Below are 14,636 nucleotides of genomic sequence, written 5' to 3'. Positions count from 1 at the left end.
CCTCCCAACCTGCCAAGACCAGCTGGTGGTGGGCTCCAAGCCTGCAGGACCTCTGACCTCTCCCTGACCTTTGCCCCCAGGGGGGCGGTGCTTAGTGACTGAGCAGGTTGTCCCTTTGGAAAGGGGAAGGCCTGTGTGGGCCCCACTGCAGGCATCTGACTGGATAGCATGCCCCAGGCATGGCAGGTCGCCGTCGGGTTAAACTGAGAAGCCCTGAACAGGGCGCCTGTGATGTGCAGACAGGCTGGCACGCACTGCCGCTTGTCCTGGGAAGAAGTTGGGGGGAGCTGTGCTGGGCTGTGGTGTTGGGCGTGGGGACCGTGCAGCTGTTTACCATTCGCTGCGCTGGGTCTCTGGTTAGTAAAGCAGGGGTTTCCAGCACGGGCTTGGGTCACAGATCTCTGGTGAGCGCCTGTGGGGCTGGGCCAGTGAATTGGGCAGAAATACCAGGTATTGTGCGAACCCCAACCCCCTGTTCAGTGCTTGAGGCACAGGGACAAAAGCACTGGGCTCATGGCCCAGTGCGGAGGGACCAGGAGGTGGCCAGGTGCCCCCGACAGGAGCAGCCCAGAGAGCCAGTCACATTCCTCTTTTCCTGAGACAGGAAAATTTAATGGAGAATAAGGCGCAGTTCGTGGCAAACACCACAGCGTGCTTTGGAATGAACTACACAAACACATGGGACTTGCACGGGAGAAATGTGCGTCCCGCGCGAAGGCCGTGCAAGGCGCACACAGTAAGGGCGTCCTCACTGAGCAGCCAGGCTCCCTCCACAAGCCCAGGCTCAGTCCTTCGTTATAAACCCCAGTCCCCACCAGTGTCCACGCGGGCGGGGCTAGCCGTTTCACAGGCACCGGGGAGGCCCGTGAGGCAGTGCAGCCCTGAGGCAGGCTGTCCCAGTGAGTTCTGGAAACGGGAGGGAGCTGCCCGCAGGGGGAGGGACAGGAGGGGCCTGGACAGGCGGCTACAGGACACTGAAGAGGTAGCCAGTGTCTGAGGACAAAGCACTGTGCACAGCTGGGGGCCCCAGGCCCATCCTGGGGGCCGGTGGCACCCCTCTTGGTTCTCACCATGTTGGTGTCACTTGCTGGCCCGTTGGGTGGCTGTGATGGCTCTGTTCCTGAGGGAGCCTCTAGGCCTCTCCCGGTGGCCAGGCGGTCAGTGAAGTGAGGCCTGCAAGGCCAGGGAGGGACAGTCTTCACCACAATGATGACCCCCAAGGCCATGGCCTGGGCACCTGGGCTCTACCTGAGATGAGAACTGAGGAGGGAGCAGGTTGTGGGGGAGAGGGCATGTGGCCAGGCTGGGCCCCGGCTTCCGCAGGGTCCCTCTGGGCCAGCGTCCCACAGCAGAGTCACCTGCCAAGCCACTGGGGTGCAGGTGGGGCCTGGGCACGTCGCGTTACCAGGGCACGTGAGGTCCTGCCGCCAATTCCCCATGCATTTTACTGTACTTCAGACCATGTCCAAAAACAAAAGCAAAGGTAATAGATGATCTCATTTCTTTTAAGAAATTGAGTTTGAATTTGTTCCAGAAACTTCTGTATGGGTGTTCTTTCCCTGGATCACACTGGCCATCATCCTCAGGGCCTTCAGGAGAGAATCCGAACAGCCCCTGTGCACGCGGAGCAGAGGCCGGGAGGGGCTGGGGCTGGCAGCTCTGACCCGCTGTGTCCTGTCTCTGCAGCTACCCGTACAGTGAGGATAGCAGCCAGGGCAGGCAGTACATGAACACCCGGTGCCCGGCCTGGTGCGACCGCGTCCTCATGTCCCCGTCGGCCAAGGAGCTGATTCTGAGGGTAAGTGGTGGGCAGGCCCCAGCCTCGTCCTGCGACGGGCCCAGGGTCTCCGCAGGGCCAGTGCTCAGGCCTGGGGGGCTTGTGGGCAGAGCCGGGGTCTGGGCCCTGTGAGATGTGATAGTGGGAAATTTTTCAGGTTTCCTGTAGCCTCTTGACTTTTCAGGGTTTTTCAGTTCCCACATTTTAACACAAAAGGAATGTTTTCAAAAGAGTCAATATCTGAATTGGTTTTGTCAACTCCATCAATGTAATCATGAAAAGTGGCAAGAATGGCCAGCATTGTTTCTCGCGGCCTATGTCATATAGGCAGTGGGTAGGAGAGGGCAGGGACATGGCGACCCACCACCACGCCCCTGGGCTACACCTGCTGGTCCTGTCTGTGCTCCTGTGCCAGAACCTGGGCTTCACCCACTGGGAACGGGCTGCAGGCAGGAGGGCAGAGTGCTCGTGTGCTGCCCCAAACACGCCCCATGACACCTGCTCAGCTGGACCCGCAGTCCCCACTAAGAGGCGCTGCTCGCCTTTTTGGTGAGGGTTGGACCCTGAGCCTGGAGCACTCTGGGGAGGAAGCCTGAGCCAGAGGCTGGCACTTACTCTGAGGGCTCATTCTGAGGGCGGGGCCAGGAGCCTTGGCAGCGCCCCCCACTTCCCACACACACACACACACACACACACTCTCCCCCAACCTGTAGGCAGGGCTCACGCCTAATGGGCAAACTGAGCACAGGCTGTTGGCCAGAACAGGAATAAGACAGGTGTCACCTACCTGGAAAAGTGCATTTTGCACTAAGACAGCTCGAGGGCTTACACCGACGCTGGCAGGAGGCTGTGCTTGTGTTCAGGGCTCAAGGCAGTTGAGCGGAAGGCCCTGTCCTAGACTGTTTACACTCACGTCTCCTCCGGTTTGGGGGACGAGATTGGATGCCCGGGAGATGCCGGGCGGCGGGCGGTACAGGCCACAGACGCGCCGAGCTGCTTCCTCGGCCTCATCCATCATGCCACGCTCGGTTTCCTCGTCACCGTGTCCCGCTGCCTCCCGCCCAACAGCGCTGGAGGTGGCGGGCGGCGGGGCTGCCTGGAGCCGGTGATGGATGCTCAGCGAGGTGTGCCGCGCCCCGTCATTTGTTTATCTGTCTCAGGCTTATGCAGTGGAAACCTGCAATTTTATGCTGCCTTTGTAAATTACCACGCCGCCTTTGATGAATGGCCCCACTTGTGGGGCAGCGTTGCGATGGTGAGGGATGGGAGGGCTCACTTCCTGGCAGGTGAGCAGGCGGCAGCGTAAACCGGGTGTGAGCTTCCTGCCGCATCGAAGAGGGTGAAGCTTTAGCTGTAGTCCCAGGTGCTTCGGTTGTGGGTGAAGTCCGGGCCCAGTCAGGGCTGCCTGATTGCCAGGACCAAGCTCCTCACCCTCGAACCCAAAATCAGGAGTCCGCCAGGCACGGGAGGTGGTGGGCAGTGGGCGTGGGGTGCCCAGGTGCTGCCACGGCTGCCAGAAGCCCCCGCCCTCCGCCGCCGGCCACTCCCTCACGGGCCTGGACTGCTGGCCATGCCCGCCTCCCACACCGCACCCTCTGTTTGCTTTTCCCAGTCGGAGAGCGAGGAGAAGGTTGTCACCTACGACCACATCGGGCCCAACGTCTGCATGGGAGACCACAAGGTGACGCGGCAGCCCCCGGGGCGGGGGGGGGGGGCCTGCGGGGATGGACCTGCAGGGCTGGCGGCTGCTGCTCTGCCTCCTGGGTCTGGCCGCACAGGACAGGCTGCGCTGTCTGTTTTCACTTTAATAAAATACCCGGTGGTCGGCAGCTTGGAGGCTAGATAGGTAGGTGGGTAGAAAAGAGGGCAGAAAGGACCAGTCACAATAGAGTAAAATACACAATTTACCTCTGTAAAATATACACATCTCTACTGTGTCTCCGAGGGTTATTTCTTAGGCCATTTCTCGAGTGTGCATTTGAGGTGTTTTATTGTTGTTATGCCGAGCCAGTCTCCGCAGGCGGGCGAGCGTCAGTCAGCTCTCCAGGGACTGACTTTGTACACGAGCCTCCCTCCCCTGAGCCCAGCATCCTCACTGCGGGCTGTGCTGGCGCCAGGTGTGGCCCTTCCCCAGGGAGACCGAGGCCTCCACACTCTCCCTCTTTGGAGACCACTGGGCAGCACCCGGAGACGCAGCCCCACACTGGCGCCCGACGGGATAGACCCAGGCGAGGACGGGAACTCTGCCCCACCCCCATTATTTGGGGCATAGCCAGCAGTCTTTACATCAGTTTTAACCTTAGTTTTTATCTGGAAATAATACCTCTTTACAAACCACGAAGGCACTTTGCCTGAGCCCCTGGTCGTCCAGCCTGGCCTCCTTTCACATCAGCTGGGTTCCATGCACGACTGGGTAACCGGCCTTGGCCCCAAGGCCACCAGCTCCTCGGTTCAGGCAGCCCAGAGCGGCGAGGGCGAGGGTGATGGTGAGGGTGGGTGCGGCGCGGGCTGCCTGGGTCTGACACCCTCCTCTTCTCCCGCTGCAGCCCGTGTTCCTGGCCTTCCGCGTGGCGCCCGGGGCAGGTAAAGCTCACGCACACGTGCACAAGTGTTGTGTCGTGCAGTGACGTGTGGTAAATATGGCTCCTTCCCTTGAGTTTACTTTTCTGAGCTTTTTCCCGGTGTGTCTGTCCCTTTAACAAACCACTGGTTCCACTGCAGGGAGGCGATGCCAGCGACACGAGAGGACCCTTCGCGAGCCCTGCCTGTAGCGTGAGGAGCAGATGGAAGTCGCGTCCATGGAAATCCACACTCAACAGCTGCATCGATTAACCCGCCCGAGCGCCACCCGCTAGCCGGCCGGCCCACACTTCGCTTCAGCCTCCGGCCCTCCCGGGGGAGCTCACATACCTCACTGTCTTGTCTGTTCGTGTGACATTAAGTAGAAATATTGGGTTTTTTAATAAGTCACAGTCCTGTTGCCAAAACTCTAATAGACAGCAGAGATTCTGTATTTTAGACTTCACGGTTTTCAGTTTGTAATAATTGTCAGCGTGGGAACCCCACGGGTGTCAAATGTCCCCTCTGCCAGCTGGAGGCGTGCCCGGGCGGGAGCAGGCTCTGTGCTGACTCGGGCAGCGTGGCCACTGTGAGGACAGTGAGGGCCCTGGCTCCAGCCGACGGCCCCTCCTGTGTCGTTCCTTCCACTGCCATGTACATGGTGTCTGAATCACACTGCAGCTGCTTCCCAGTTTTATATATAAATATATATAAATATATACTTTTTAAAATAATTTATAAATCTTACCAAAACTTAATGCTAAATATGCTTTCCAGTATGAATGCTCGAGAGAGTCATACCAGCGGGTAGAATTGGAGTCTAGTTCAGTTATGTGAAGGTCACACACATACCTGCAGACCAGGTGATGTGGCGGGCAGTGCGTCGTGGGTGATCAGCGCCAGTACACCTGGCTACACTAGCAGCCGTCGCTCCTCTGCCTTCTCCCGTGTAATATTAGACCTGAATGTGAAGGTCGTAGCCGGCTTGGTTGTACCTTTTAAGAATTTTGTAAACCGTTTTGTCTGTCTTTTGTTACTGTTCTATGGTGCCAAGTATTATACATAAAACAATAATATCATGGGAGAAGTAAAAATAGCCTAGTTCGCTTCCAGTAGAAACTGCTTTTAACATGGGCTGTACATAAAAACATTAAGAGGAACAGAAGTGTAAACGTCCCGGGCTCAGCTGCCAGCGCCCCACGCAGGTCCGCGCTGCCCACACTCTCCCAGCACTGAGCGAGCGCCGAGCCCCGGGGCCTGCGGGGCAGAGGCCGCGCGTTTACTCGTCTGCTCTAGAACACTAAGAAGTCCTGGGCTGGAGGCCGCAGGCAGACGCTGTTAGGTCAGTCACTACCAGTGCAAGTGATGCGGGGTCCGCTTGCCGAATCTGTGTTCTTGACAATACGGGGGTCTGGGTCAGGGCGGTCCCTGTGCTGTCCACGTCCAAGCGGTGATTCTGTTCAGCGGGGTCTCAGCTGTCGGTCACTGTGGAGGCCTTTAGAAATGACCGCTCCGGTTCCTAAGCAATAAAATTGATCATGGTGAACGCAGTGCTGCCTGGCTTTGTCTTCTTCTTCCGCGTTTGTCCTCTGAAATGCTGAGTGGAAGGGCTGTGCCCCCCTCACTCAGCCTGTTGCAGACCAAGCTCGTCAGAAATCCTGGAATTACTTTCATTCCATCATTTACCATCACACAAACTAAGCTGAGAATTAAGAGCGGGAAAGTAAGCTTTTGGCTCTTTGACTGCGGTGGTAGCTAATGGAATTCACCCCTCAGCATTTTTACACGAGATTATGTAAATGCACGGCTTTCCTCCACCTGAAACTGGAAGATTCCTTTGCTCTTAGCCTGAGCTGAGACAATAGTTCACTTGAAGAAATAAAATAAATTTTCATACTGCTTCCTTAAAAAGAAAGAAAAAACAGCCAGTGGTTCCTTAGAAATTCTGGTTTTTCAGATGATACAGCCATGTGGCAAAAGCAAAAAACACCCACAAAACAACCAAAAATCTTCAGCCTCATTTACATTCCTCTTTAGCACTTTCAAAACCTCCAAGAGAAATTGTAGAGTAACACAATCACATTTAATTTTTAAAATTAGTACTCAATCCTTATGCCCCTTAAGATGCAACATGCAGACCCGGGGCCATGGTCTGTGGTAACCGAGAATCAGGGTGGTGGTACGGGGACCAGCCCTGGACCTGCCCGAAGAAGGCGGGAAGAACCGGAGGAGGAGGGAGTCCGCCCGCGCCCAGTCCCGGAGCCCGCGGATTCCCCAGCCAGCCAGCTGCAGAGCCCACTCCCCTGGCCGAGATACCGCCTTCAGGGCTGATGGGACCGCGCTTCCCTGAGCTCCTGCTCCGGAGCACTCCCCACACCCGCAGAGCAGTTTGCATTAACGAGCGCTTTCTACTGAGGAAAGATCTGAAATGGGAGTTGAAAGGCCATGGTACAGAGAAATCCAAAAACCCCTGATTGCACCCCACATGAGTGCCCAGGAATACTTGAAAATATCCAGCTCCTGGGGCTGAGGCTGTTTGAATACACAACCCAGCAGATCCATGGGCCGGGAGGGAGCAGGTCTGCCCCCAAATGCGTTTCAATCCGCCCCAAACCTCATCCCAGCTGGCAGGCCGCAGCCCAGGGAGGGGAGGAGAGGCTGTACCTGCGCCCCACGTCTCACCTGCAGGCGCCGCGCCCGCTCCATCTGGCTCCTTGCAGCTCCTCCAGCGCCGCACCCAGCGGCTCCTTCCCGCCTGGGGTCCGCAGGCCCGGGCCTTCGGGGTCCCGGAGAAGCCCGAGCAGCCACATCAGCCCTCAGCCTCCGCTCCAGGGCGCGGGGACCGGGCCGGTTTTGCCGCGCGCGACCCCGGCGGCGGCGGAGACAGGACGGGAAGAAACACGCGGTGCAGCCGGAGCCGCGGCTCCGCCGGGCCATGTTAAATAATTTATTGATGATACAAAGTGATTCCGCCGGGCCTGGGCCGGCAGCTTTATAACTTATTCTGTAAAAATATATATACAACTCCGGCTGCAGGCGGGGAGGGCCGGCTGCGCCCCACCCGGGCCCTCCGGCCTCGCCAGACCTCACAAGGCGTCCCCCGCGCCGCCACACGGGCTGACCAGCGCCAAGTTCGAGGGTTTGTGCTTCTTGAGCAGCCGCGTGATCTTCTCGTCGTCCGAGTTGGGGTCCAGGGGCCGGTTGTACTCGTCGTCGTCCTCCACGTCCGAGCCGCCCACCTTCAGCTTCTCGGCGTCCGAGTCCTGCTTCTTCTTGGCCGACGCCATCTCCGCCGCGTGCCGCTTGCGCCACTTGGTCCGGCGGTTCTGGAACCACACCTGGGGGTGCAGGGGGACATCAGGCTGCGCCCCCCGAAATGCCCGCCCGGCGCCCCGCGCCTTGGCCCCCTAAGCCCTGCAGCAGGGCAGCCGCGCCTCTAGGGCCGGCCGAGGCGGGCGGGCGGGCGGTCGTTCGTTCGCAGGATGCGGACCGGAGGGTCTGCCTGGGGCGGCGGGGCCGGGAGAGGCCGCCCGGCGCCGCCTCACCTTGACTTGGCTCTCGGTCATGCCCAAGGAGTAGGCGAGGCGCGCGCGCTCCGGGCCCGCCAGGTACTTGGTCTGCTCGAAGGTCTTCTCCAGCGCGAAGATCTGCTGGCCCGAGAAGGTGGGCCGCGAGTGCTTCTTCTTGCCGTCCTTGTCCAGCATCCCGCCGGCCGGGGCTGCAGGGAGAGCGGGTGAGCGCGGCCGCCGCCCCCGCCCCGCGCCCCCCGCCCGCCCCCGCGCGCGCCACTCACCCGGGCCGGCCAGGCGCGGGTCCCGCCAGGGCGAGCCCTGGACCACGCCGGGCCAGAAGATGGGCGGGCGGCCGGGCAGCTCGGCCAGCGGCTTGGGGTAGCCGCGCGCCACGGCGGCCGCGGGCCCGAAGTAGACGCCGGCCGACGAGGCGAGCCCGTTGAGACGGGGCAGGCCGCCCAGGAGGCCGCCGCCGGCCGCGCCCACGGGCCGCCCCAGGATGTCGCTGATGCCGTGCGGGGTGCCGAGCGGCAGCTGCGCGCCCAGCCCGCCCAGCGCGGGCGCCTTGAAGCCCGCCGGGCCCTGCAGCGCGTACGGGAACAGCGACGTCTTCATCTCGGCCATGTTGTGCAGCGCGGCCAGCGGCGCGCTGCTCAGCACGAACGCGCCCGGGCGGTTAGCGTCCATGGGCACCGCCGCCGCCGGCCCGGGCGCCCATCCGGCCCGGAAAGTTTGCGCGCGGCCCGGGGCGGGCGCCGCTGCACGGGGTGGCGGGGCGCTGGGCGCGGCGGGCGCCGACGGCCCCGGAGGGCGGGCGGGCGCGGGGCGGGCGCGGGCCGGGCGGCGGCGGGCGGCGGGGGACGAACGCGGGCGGCGGCTCCGGGGCCGGTCGGAGCGGGGCCGCGCGGGCCGGACGCGCTGATAACCGCGGGGCCCCGGCGCGGCGCGCGCGCTGATTGGCTGCGGGAGCCCGCGGCCCGGCCATTGGCCAGCGCCCCGCCCGCCGCGCGCCCCCGCGGGCCGCGCACTCCATGAAGGGCCCATTAGCGCGGCAGGTGCCTTCCGGGCTGTAAATTTGCCCGATTTATCTCCCCCGAGACGAAATAAATCCCGTTGGATGGGAGTTTAGTTAGGCAAAGGTTTTAATGGGAAATCAGGAAAAAATACGAGAGCATATTTTATCGCACGAAAGAATGCAGATTTGAGGATAAGCTACGCAGCTCCGTCGTGCTCCCCATTCAACGAAGCGCCCCACGCGGGAGGGCGCGGGAGGGGGAGGCGGCCCGCGCCCCGCCCCGCGGGTCCCCGGCGGCCCGCTCCCAAGTGGCGGCAGGACCGCAAACATTTCCCGGAACTCAGGGGCGCAAACCCGCGGCGGAGGGAACGAGCTCAGAGTCCGAGGGTGCCCAGGGCCTGGCCCCTCTCCAATCTCCTCTACTTTTACTGACAAACCGCCGGCTTGGTGACGAGGCCCATCCCAGGGCCACACGCGAGACTGCTGGCCGCGGCCCGGCGGTTCCCTGTCCCTCCCAGCCCGAGGACTGTCCTCTTTAGGTTGGGACACGGGGACGCCCTTGGCCTGCCGGGCGGGCATCTTGGGTATAACGGTATAACTCTTGGGTACACGGCATAAGCCGCAGACCCACTGGGAGGCAGCCTGAGCCCCGGGGTTGACCCACCGAGCTCAGCAGCCTTCCCTCGTGACCGCAGCCGCGGCCCGGGATCGGGGACCGGCAGGCGCAGGGCCCTGGATTTCAGCCCAGGGAGCGGGGCCGCGTCTGTGGCCTCCACACGGGTCCGCATCCCAAGTGCAGCGGCCTTCAGGCGGCAGGTGGGGCCCCGGGTGTCCGCTGGTACACAAGCCCCCTCCCCGGGAACTGGTGTGGCTCCGAGGCTGCGGTGGAGCCGAGCGCGGGCCGGCGCGGCGCTGGGTGCGTGCCGGCGGCGCTGCCTTGGTCCTTTTTGGCGGCGTCACGGTTCCTGAGTGGCAGACCCAACACCGTTCCCGCTCCTTTGGGGCCGCGGCACAAACGTGCGGAAACGGACGGCCGTTTAGGGGGTCGGGGCGCCAGGCCAGCCTCTCGCGGTGCGGTCCGTCCTCAACGACTTTGCCGGTTCGGCCCGGCCCCCGGGGTTTGGGCGGAGGGAACGGAGGCCGCCGGCCCGGCTGTGTGCGGTGGCCCGGCGCCCGCCCGCACCGCGGCCCGCGGGGCTCCGCTTTCGTTTGGTGCGGTCGGTGGCGGAGCCCCCGCGGCGGAGGGCCGCTTGGAGAGCCGCTGCCGCGCTGCGGGGCGCGGGGTGACCACCGCCTCGTGCGCGCCCAGGCCGCCGGCTCCGCGTGCGGTGCGGCCCCGCGCCCCGGAGTCCCTCTCCCAGCTCCCTCCTCCCAGGCCGCGCGCTCTCGGGGATCCGGGCGCGGCTGGCCCGAGCGCCAGGGCCCCGGACACCCAGATCGCTGTTCCTGGGATTCCCGCAGCTCGGGGTCCGCCCCGGCCTCGCCCGCGCCCCACTTTCTTGGAGGAACCTACAGCCTGTGTGCGCTCCCAGAGCCGCACCGGGAGCCCCCTCCCCTCCCCTTCCTCCTTCCCCTTCCCCCTCCCCCTCGAGGGTTTGGCCTGCTCCGGGCTCCCTGGAGGCAGCGGCCGGCAGCGAGGCTCCTTGGAGCGCGGGAGCTGCGGGCTCGGAGGCGGGGCCGGAGGAGGCGGGAGAGGCGGGCCGAGGGGAGAGGGGGGCAGCGGACCCTCCTCTGCGTTTGGAGCCCCCCAGGGCCGCAGCGTCTTAAGGTTCTTGGGGGCAGGCCCAGAGGGACGGGCGGGACGGTGGAGGCTGTTACCTCCGGAAGGTCCCCGCAGCCCTGGCTCAGGGCAGGAGGGACGCCCAGCTCTGAGCTCCGCGCTTCGGCTCCTTAAACCCCGGGCGGATTGGGGAGGGGGACTCCCAGCCCCGTTTCAGCCGAGGAAAGACCCCGCTGCGCTGCCCTGCGCCCCACCACCCAGGCCGCCTGCTAGCCAGGCCCTCCTGGCTGACTTGGGGTCGCGAGTGGGACTGTCGTCTCCACCGGCCGAAGCGCGCACGGCTCTGCAGGGAGCCTGGGCCGGGGGTGCGGGATGGGGGCCGGGGGCCGCTTTGCAGGAAGCGGGTGAGTTGGGGCGCCGCCAGGGGTGCGGGTGAGGGCGGCCTCTTTCCCACGCTCTTCTGGTCCCAGGCCTCTGGGTGCGCTCCCAGGGCCCCGGTCCTGCCCTGCGCGCTGAGTCCCGAGCCGGAGCCCCGACCGCTTCCGCACCCGCCCGGAGGCCGGCACAGGCTGCCCGCTGCCCGCCCTGACCCCTTAGAAAGGCCGGCGGCTAGCCTCATCCTCCCTCGCCGCCTCTCTGGGCGCTTCGCTGCTTGCTCTCCGACCCCCCCGACCCCCCACTATCCGGGCTCCCGCCGCACCCCCGCGTCCTGCGCCCCCACGCGTCCCCCTCGGTGGGATCCGAGGATCACTTCTCCTCGGGGAAGGTCGGTGGCTGCCGACGGGAAGGAGCGCCTGGGGCCGGGCCGCTGCCGGGCGGGCATCAGCGGGGAGAGGCTCGCCAGCGCCACCTCCTGGCCTCAGAGAAAACGTCCTGCGAACGAGGAAGGCCAGCTGCGTCCTGGGGAAATGGAGAGTGCGCTGTTTGGCAGAGACCTTACTCGCTCAACATTTCCTTCTTGGGCACCTGCTAGGGGCCAGCTGCGCCCTGGGAGAACCACGAGAACTGGCCAGCTCCGGCCCCTAGCTCACCGTGGCTGGTAACAAACAGGAAACAATGGAATTCACATTAGCGCCTTGCTGGACTGGCCCGGGACCATGGACCATAGGGCGCTTGGGGAGGGGGACAGGGTTAGGGATGCAGAGGATGAGCTGGTTCTGGGAAGGCTGAAGGCGGGGCGGCAGGCTGGAGCACACGGCAGCCCCTCCTACTCCAAGGGATCTGGGGCAAGCCCTGCGGGCTAGGAGCCTGACAGGCCCAGCGGGAAAGGCGGGAAAGGCGCCTTATGGATTCGCATCCCCACTGAGGGCCCAGCTGTGGGAGCCAACAGCCCCCAACCCCAAGCCTTGCGAAGGAGCAAGGGGGACTGTGAAAGGCAATGAGCAGGGGAGGCTGGGGAGGGGGCTAGGCTGGGGTGGGAGGGGCACACATAGATGGGCAGAGGAGGCCCAGCTGGTCACCCTGGCCCAACCCCTGCCCTTCTCTCACCTGCATTATCGCCAGGTGCAGCCTCCATGCTCCAACTTGGCCAATCACCATATAACTACATCCAGCCAAGGCCTGAGGCCTCATCACCCCTGTCCTTCCCCCTAACCCTCACACGGTGCTGGCCGCCTTCTGCCCTGGACCACTCTCCAGGCATCTCATCATGGCTCACTTCTGCTGAATACATTTCCTGACCATCTAATAAAAGGCTAATATGCAAATCAACGGAACAGCGTAACCACCAGTAGCTATGACACACACACTGACCACCAGGGGGCAGACGTTCAGTGCAGTCAGAAGCCCTGAGCTGGTCCCATAACTGGTGAGCACAGTGGCAGTGGCGGGAGCCTCTCCTATCTCTGAGGCAGCACTAAAGATGTCCAACTGCCGGCTTAGGCCTGCTCCCCACGGGGAACCCTTTACCACACAATATGCCACAGTTTAGCCCAGTGGTCAGCAAACTCAGTCAACAGAGCGGTGTGCTGACCACTGTCCTAAGGGAACCACCCAGACGTTTCGGAAGGAAGTGCTTTCATTGGCTCCCAGAACCACGTGGGTCCCGTGGGGCTTCCCGGACAACTGGCAGGACACGGGGCCCCCCTCTGCTTTTGGGACCGATGTGCACAGGGCAGATGTGGCTGCTTCGAGGTGCCGCATTCGCCCGTGCTCCCCCCCCCCTCCTGCCGCACACCTCCGTTAACTTCATTTGATGCTCAAGGTTGTGCCTCCGCCCCCCTCAGCTCACCTGGCAGCCCCCACCCCTGGACTTCCTCCTCCCCTCCCTCAGGAGCACCCGTGTCTGCAGCCCGGGCCTCAACCTCTTGCTCTCCATGCCAATGGCCCATAGGTGCCCCCTTCCTTTCCCAACATCCCGCGGGGCCCCTGGTCAGGACAGACACCCACGTGAAGAGCTGGAATGATTGAATGATTGAATGATTGAATGAATGAATGAATGAATGAATGAATTAACAGCTTGGCGCTCCAGGAGGAAACATCCGACATGGGTCTGGTTGACCTGAAGACTGAGCCCCTCCCCACCCCAGGCCCGCCTGCCTCCCGCCTTGGGGAGCTTTTCCTTCGAGGGAGACCTGTGGCCACCTGTTGCCTGTAGCCTCACCCCCGCCGGGGGCACGTTGGGCCGGACCTGCACACCCAGCAAGCAGGGCCAGCACCCCCACCTGGAGAGGTCCCTGCTGACCTCGCGCCCTCCCCCCTCCATGCCCTGGTGCAGACAGGAGCCTGGCCAGGGGCACAGGGCAGTTACCCAAATAGGAGGGGCTCCAGCCAGCTGTGGGGACCGCAGAGGCCCCGGCCCTCAGGGCAGCCGCCACACAGCGCCTCCGAATCCGAATCGCTCTCTGAGAACCTTTCTCCTTCAGGAAAGGACAAAGGGAGGGGCCGTAAATCACGCTCAGAGCTAATTCCCCGGGGGCCTGGCGGGCACAGGTGTGGGATCCTGGGTAATGAGCTCTCTCCCGGGGCCGCTCTCCGGGGGGCATCTGACCACCTGCCAAGCGCGCTAATTGAGCGCCCAAGGGAAGATTTGTGTGGGGCGCCCGCTCCGCGTCTGCGGATGCTCAGGAGCAGCCCTGCCCACGTGGGTGCTTCCGGAAGGAAGGGCTCCTGGCTGCCGTCCAGGCCGTCGCTGTCCCCTGGGGAGGCTTCTCCTCAGAGGGCTGGGCTTCGCTGTGGCCAGCGCTTCCTGGGTGGGTGGCCGCCTGCCCCCTGAATGCCCCTTCCTGACGACGTCTGGGCGTCCAGCAGCCTCAGCTGTCCCTGGCGTGTGGGGGGCTGCCCCGTGGACGCCTGGCCTGAGCTCTCTGGCTTGAACCCCTCCGACACCTGCCCCAGGTCTAGGAAATGCCTGTCACAGAGGGAGATTCCCTGCCGGGTTGGCAAAGGGGCGGGGGAGGGAGGAGAGGGGCCGACGGTGTGGAAAATGGACAACAGTCTGAAGACTGTGCCCGCAGTTACTTACATGGTCTGTGAGAGGCGACGGGAGGGGCCCACGCCAGAAGACCAAAGGCAAGCCCAAACCGGTTTGGCTCAGTGGATAGAGCATCAGCCTGCGGACTGAAAGTTTCTAGGTTCGATTCCGGTCAAGGGCATGTGCCTTGGTTGCAGGCACCTTCCCAGTAGGGGGTGTGCAAGAGGCAGCTAATCGATGATTCTCTCTCATCGATGTGTCTCTCTGTCCCTCTCTCTTCCTCTCTGTAAAAAAGTCAATAAAATATATTTTTAAAAAGAAGAAGAAGAAGAAGAAGACCACCAGAGGCTGGGGTAGAGCTGGGCAGCTTGGACCCACCCATGAAGCTGATTGCCTGGTCCTCTGGGGCCCAGGAGAAAACCTGGTGCCCCCTGGGGTCGCAGGCCCCTCCTCACTTGGCGCCTCCAGGTTGTCCTCCCCGCTGGGCCCCACGTGCCCTGGAGAGGGCGCTGCCTTCCCCAGGAGGGTCCCAGAGAACACCGAGGCCCCAGAGGACGCACACAGAAGCCCGAGGCCACAGCGTGGGGCAGGCGGCAGCTCCGGGCACGCAGGCACGCTGGAGGCCGGACCGTCCTGGCCCA

General features: G+C 63.2%; 2 protein-coding genes across 4 annotated transcripts in view; one reads left to right on the top strand and one right to left on the bottom strand.

Moving 5' to 3' along the window:
- The window catches only part of INPP5A (inositol polyphosphate-5-phosphatase A), a 118,707-nt gene extending 112,821 nt beyond the window's left edge, over positions 1-5,886 (top strand). The window contains exons 13-16 of one of the 2 annotated variants that reach the window (XM_084904567.1): positions 1,687-1,798; positions 3,390-3,458; positions 4,324-4,360; positions 4,499-5,886. In XM_084904567.1, coding sequence (XP_084760693.1) covers positions 1,687-1,798; positions 3,390-3,458; positions 4,324-4,360; positions 4,499-4,548 — 268 coding nt within the window. In that variant the 3' untranslated portion in view covers positions 4,549-5,886. Of the gene's footprint in view, positions 1-1,686; positions 1,799-3,389; positions 3,459-4,323; positions 4,411-4,498 lie in introns of both variants that reach the window. The other variant, XM_084904568.1, reaches the window with a different exon arrangement.
- Positions 5,887-7,022: 1,136 nt separating this feature from the next.
- On the bottom strand, positions 7,023-8,691 carry NKX6-2 (NK6 homeobox 2). Of its 2 annotated transcripts, XM_084904605.1 has the most exons (3): positions 8,130-8,691; positions 7,882-8,054; positions 7,023-7,674 (listed from the first exon to the last, which is right to left on the bottom strand). In XM_084904605.1, the coding sequence occupies exons 1-3, from the start codon at positions 8,533-8,535 to the stop codon at positions 7,423-7,425; spliced, it is 831 nt and encodes a 276-aa protein (XP_084760731.1). In that variant the 5' UTR covers positions 8,536-8,691; the 3' UTR covers positions 7,023-7,422. The 2 variants fall into 2 exon arrangements, with proteins under 2 accessions (XP_084760731.1, XP_084760730.1); XM_084904604.1 differs by having other exon boundaries at positions 7,882-8,691.
- Positions 8,692-14,636: the final 5,945 nt, after the last annotated feature.

Source organism: Pipistrellus hanaki, assembly GCF_964339955.1.
Source record: "Pipistrellus hanaki genome assembly, chromosome: 14".
In the NCBI taxonomy this organism is placed as follows: Eukaryota; Metazoa; Chordata; class Mammalia; order Chiroptera; family Vespertilionidae; genus Pipistrellus; species Pipistrellus hanaki.
The sequence above is the reverse complement of the archived record's forward strand: the minus strand, read 5'-3'. Positions and strand labels throughout refer to the sequence as shown.

What these genes read in the sequence shown, in the direction of transcription:
- NKX6-2 (XM_084904604.1), bottom strand. Translation starts at nt 8,535, where the DNA reads ATGGACGCTAACCGCCCGGGCGCGTTCGTGCTGAGCAGCGCGCCGCTG. An exon ending in TGACCGAGAGCCAAGTCAAG is followed by an intron (nt 7,675 to 7,881) that starts GTGAGGCGGCGC and finishes CTGCACCCCCAG; the next exon opens with GTGTGGTTCCAGAACCGCCG.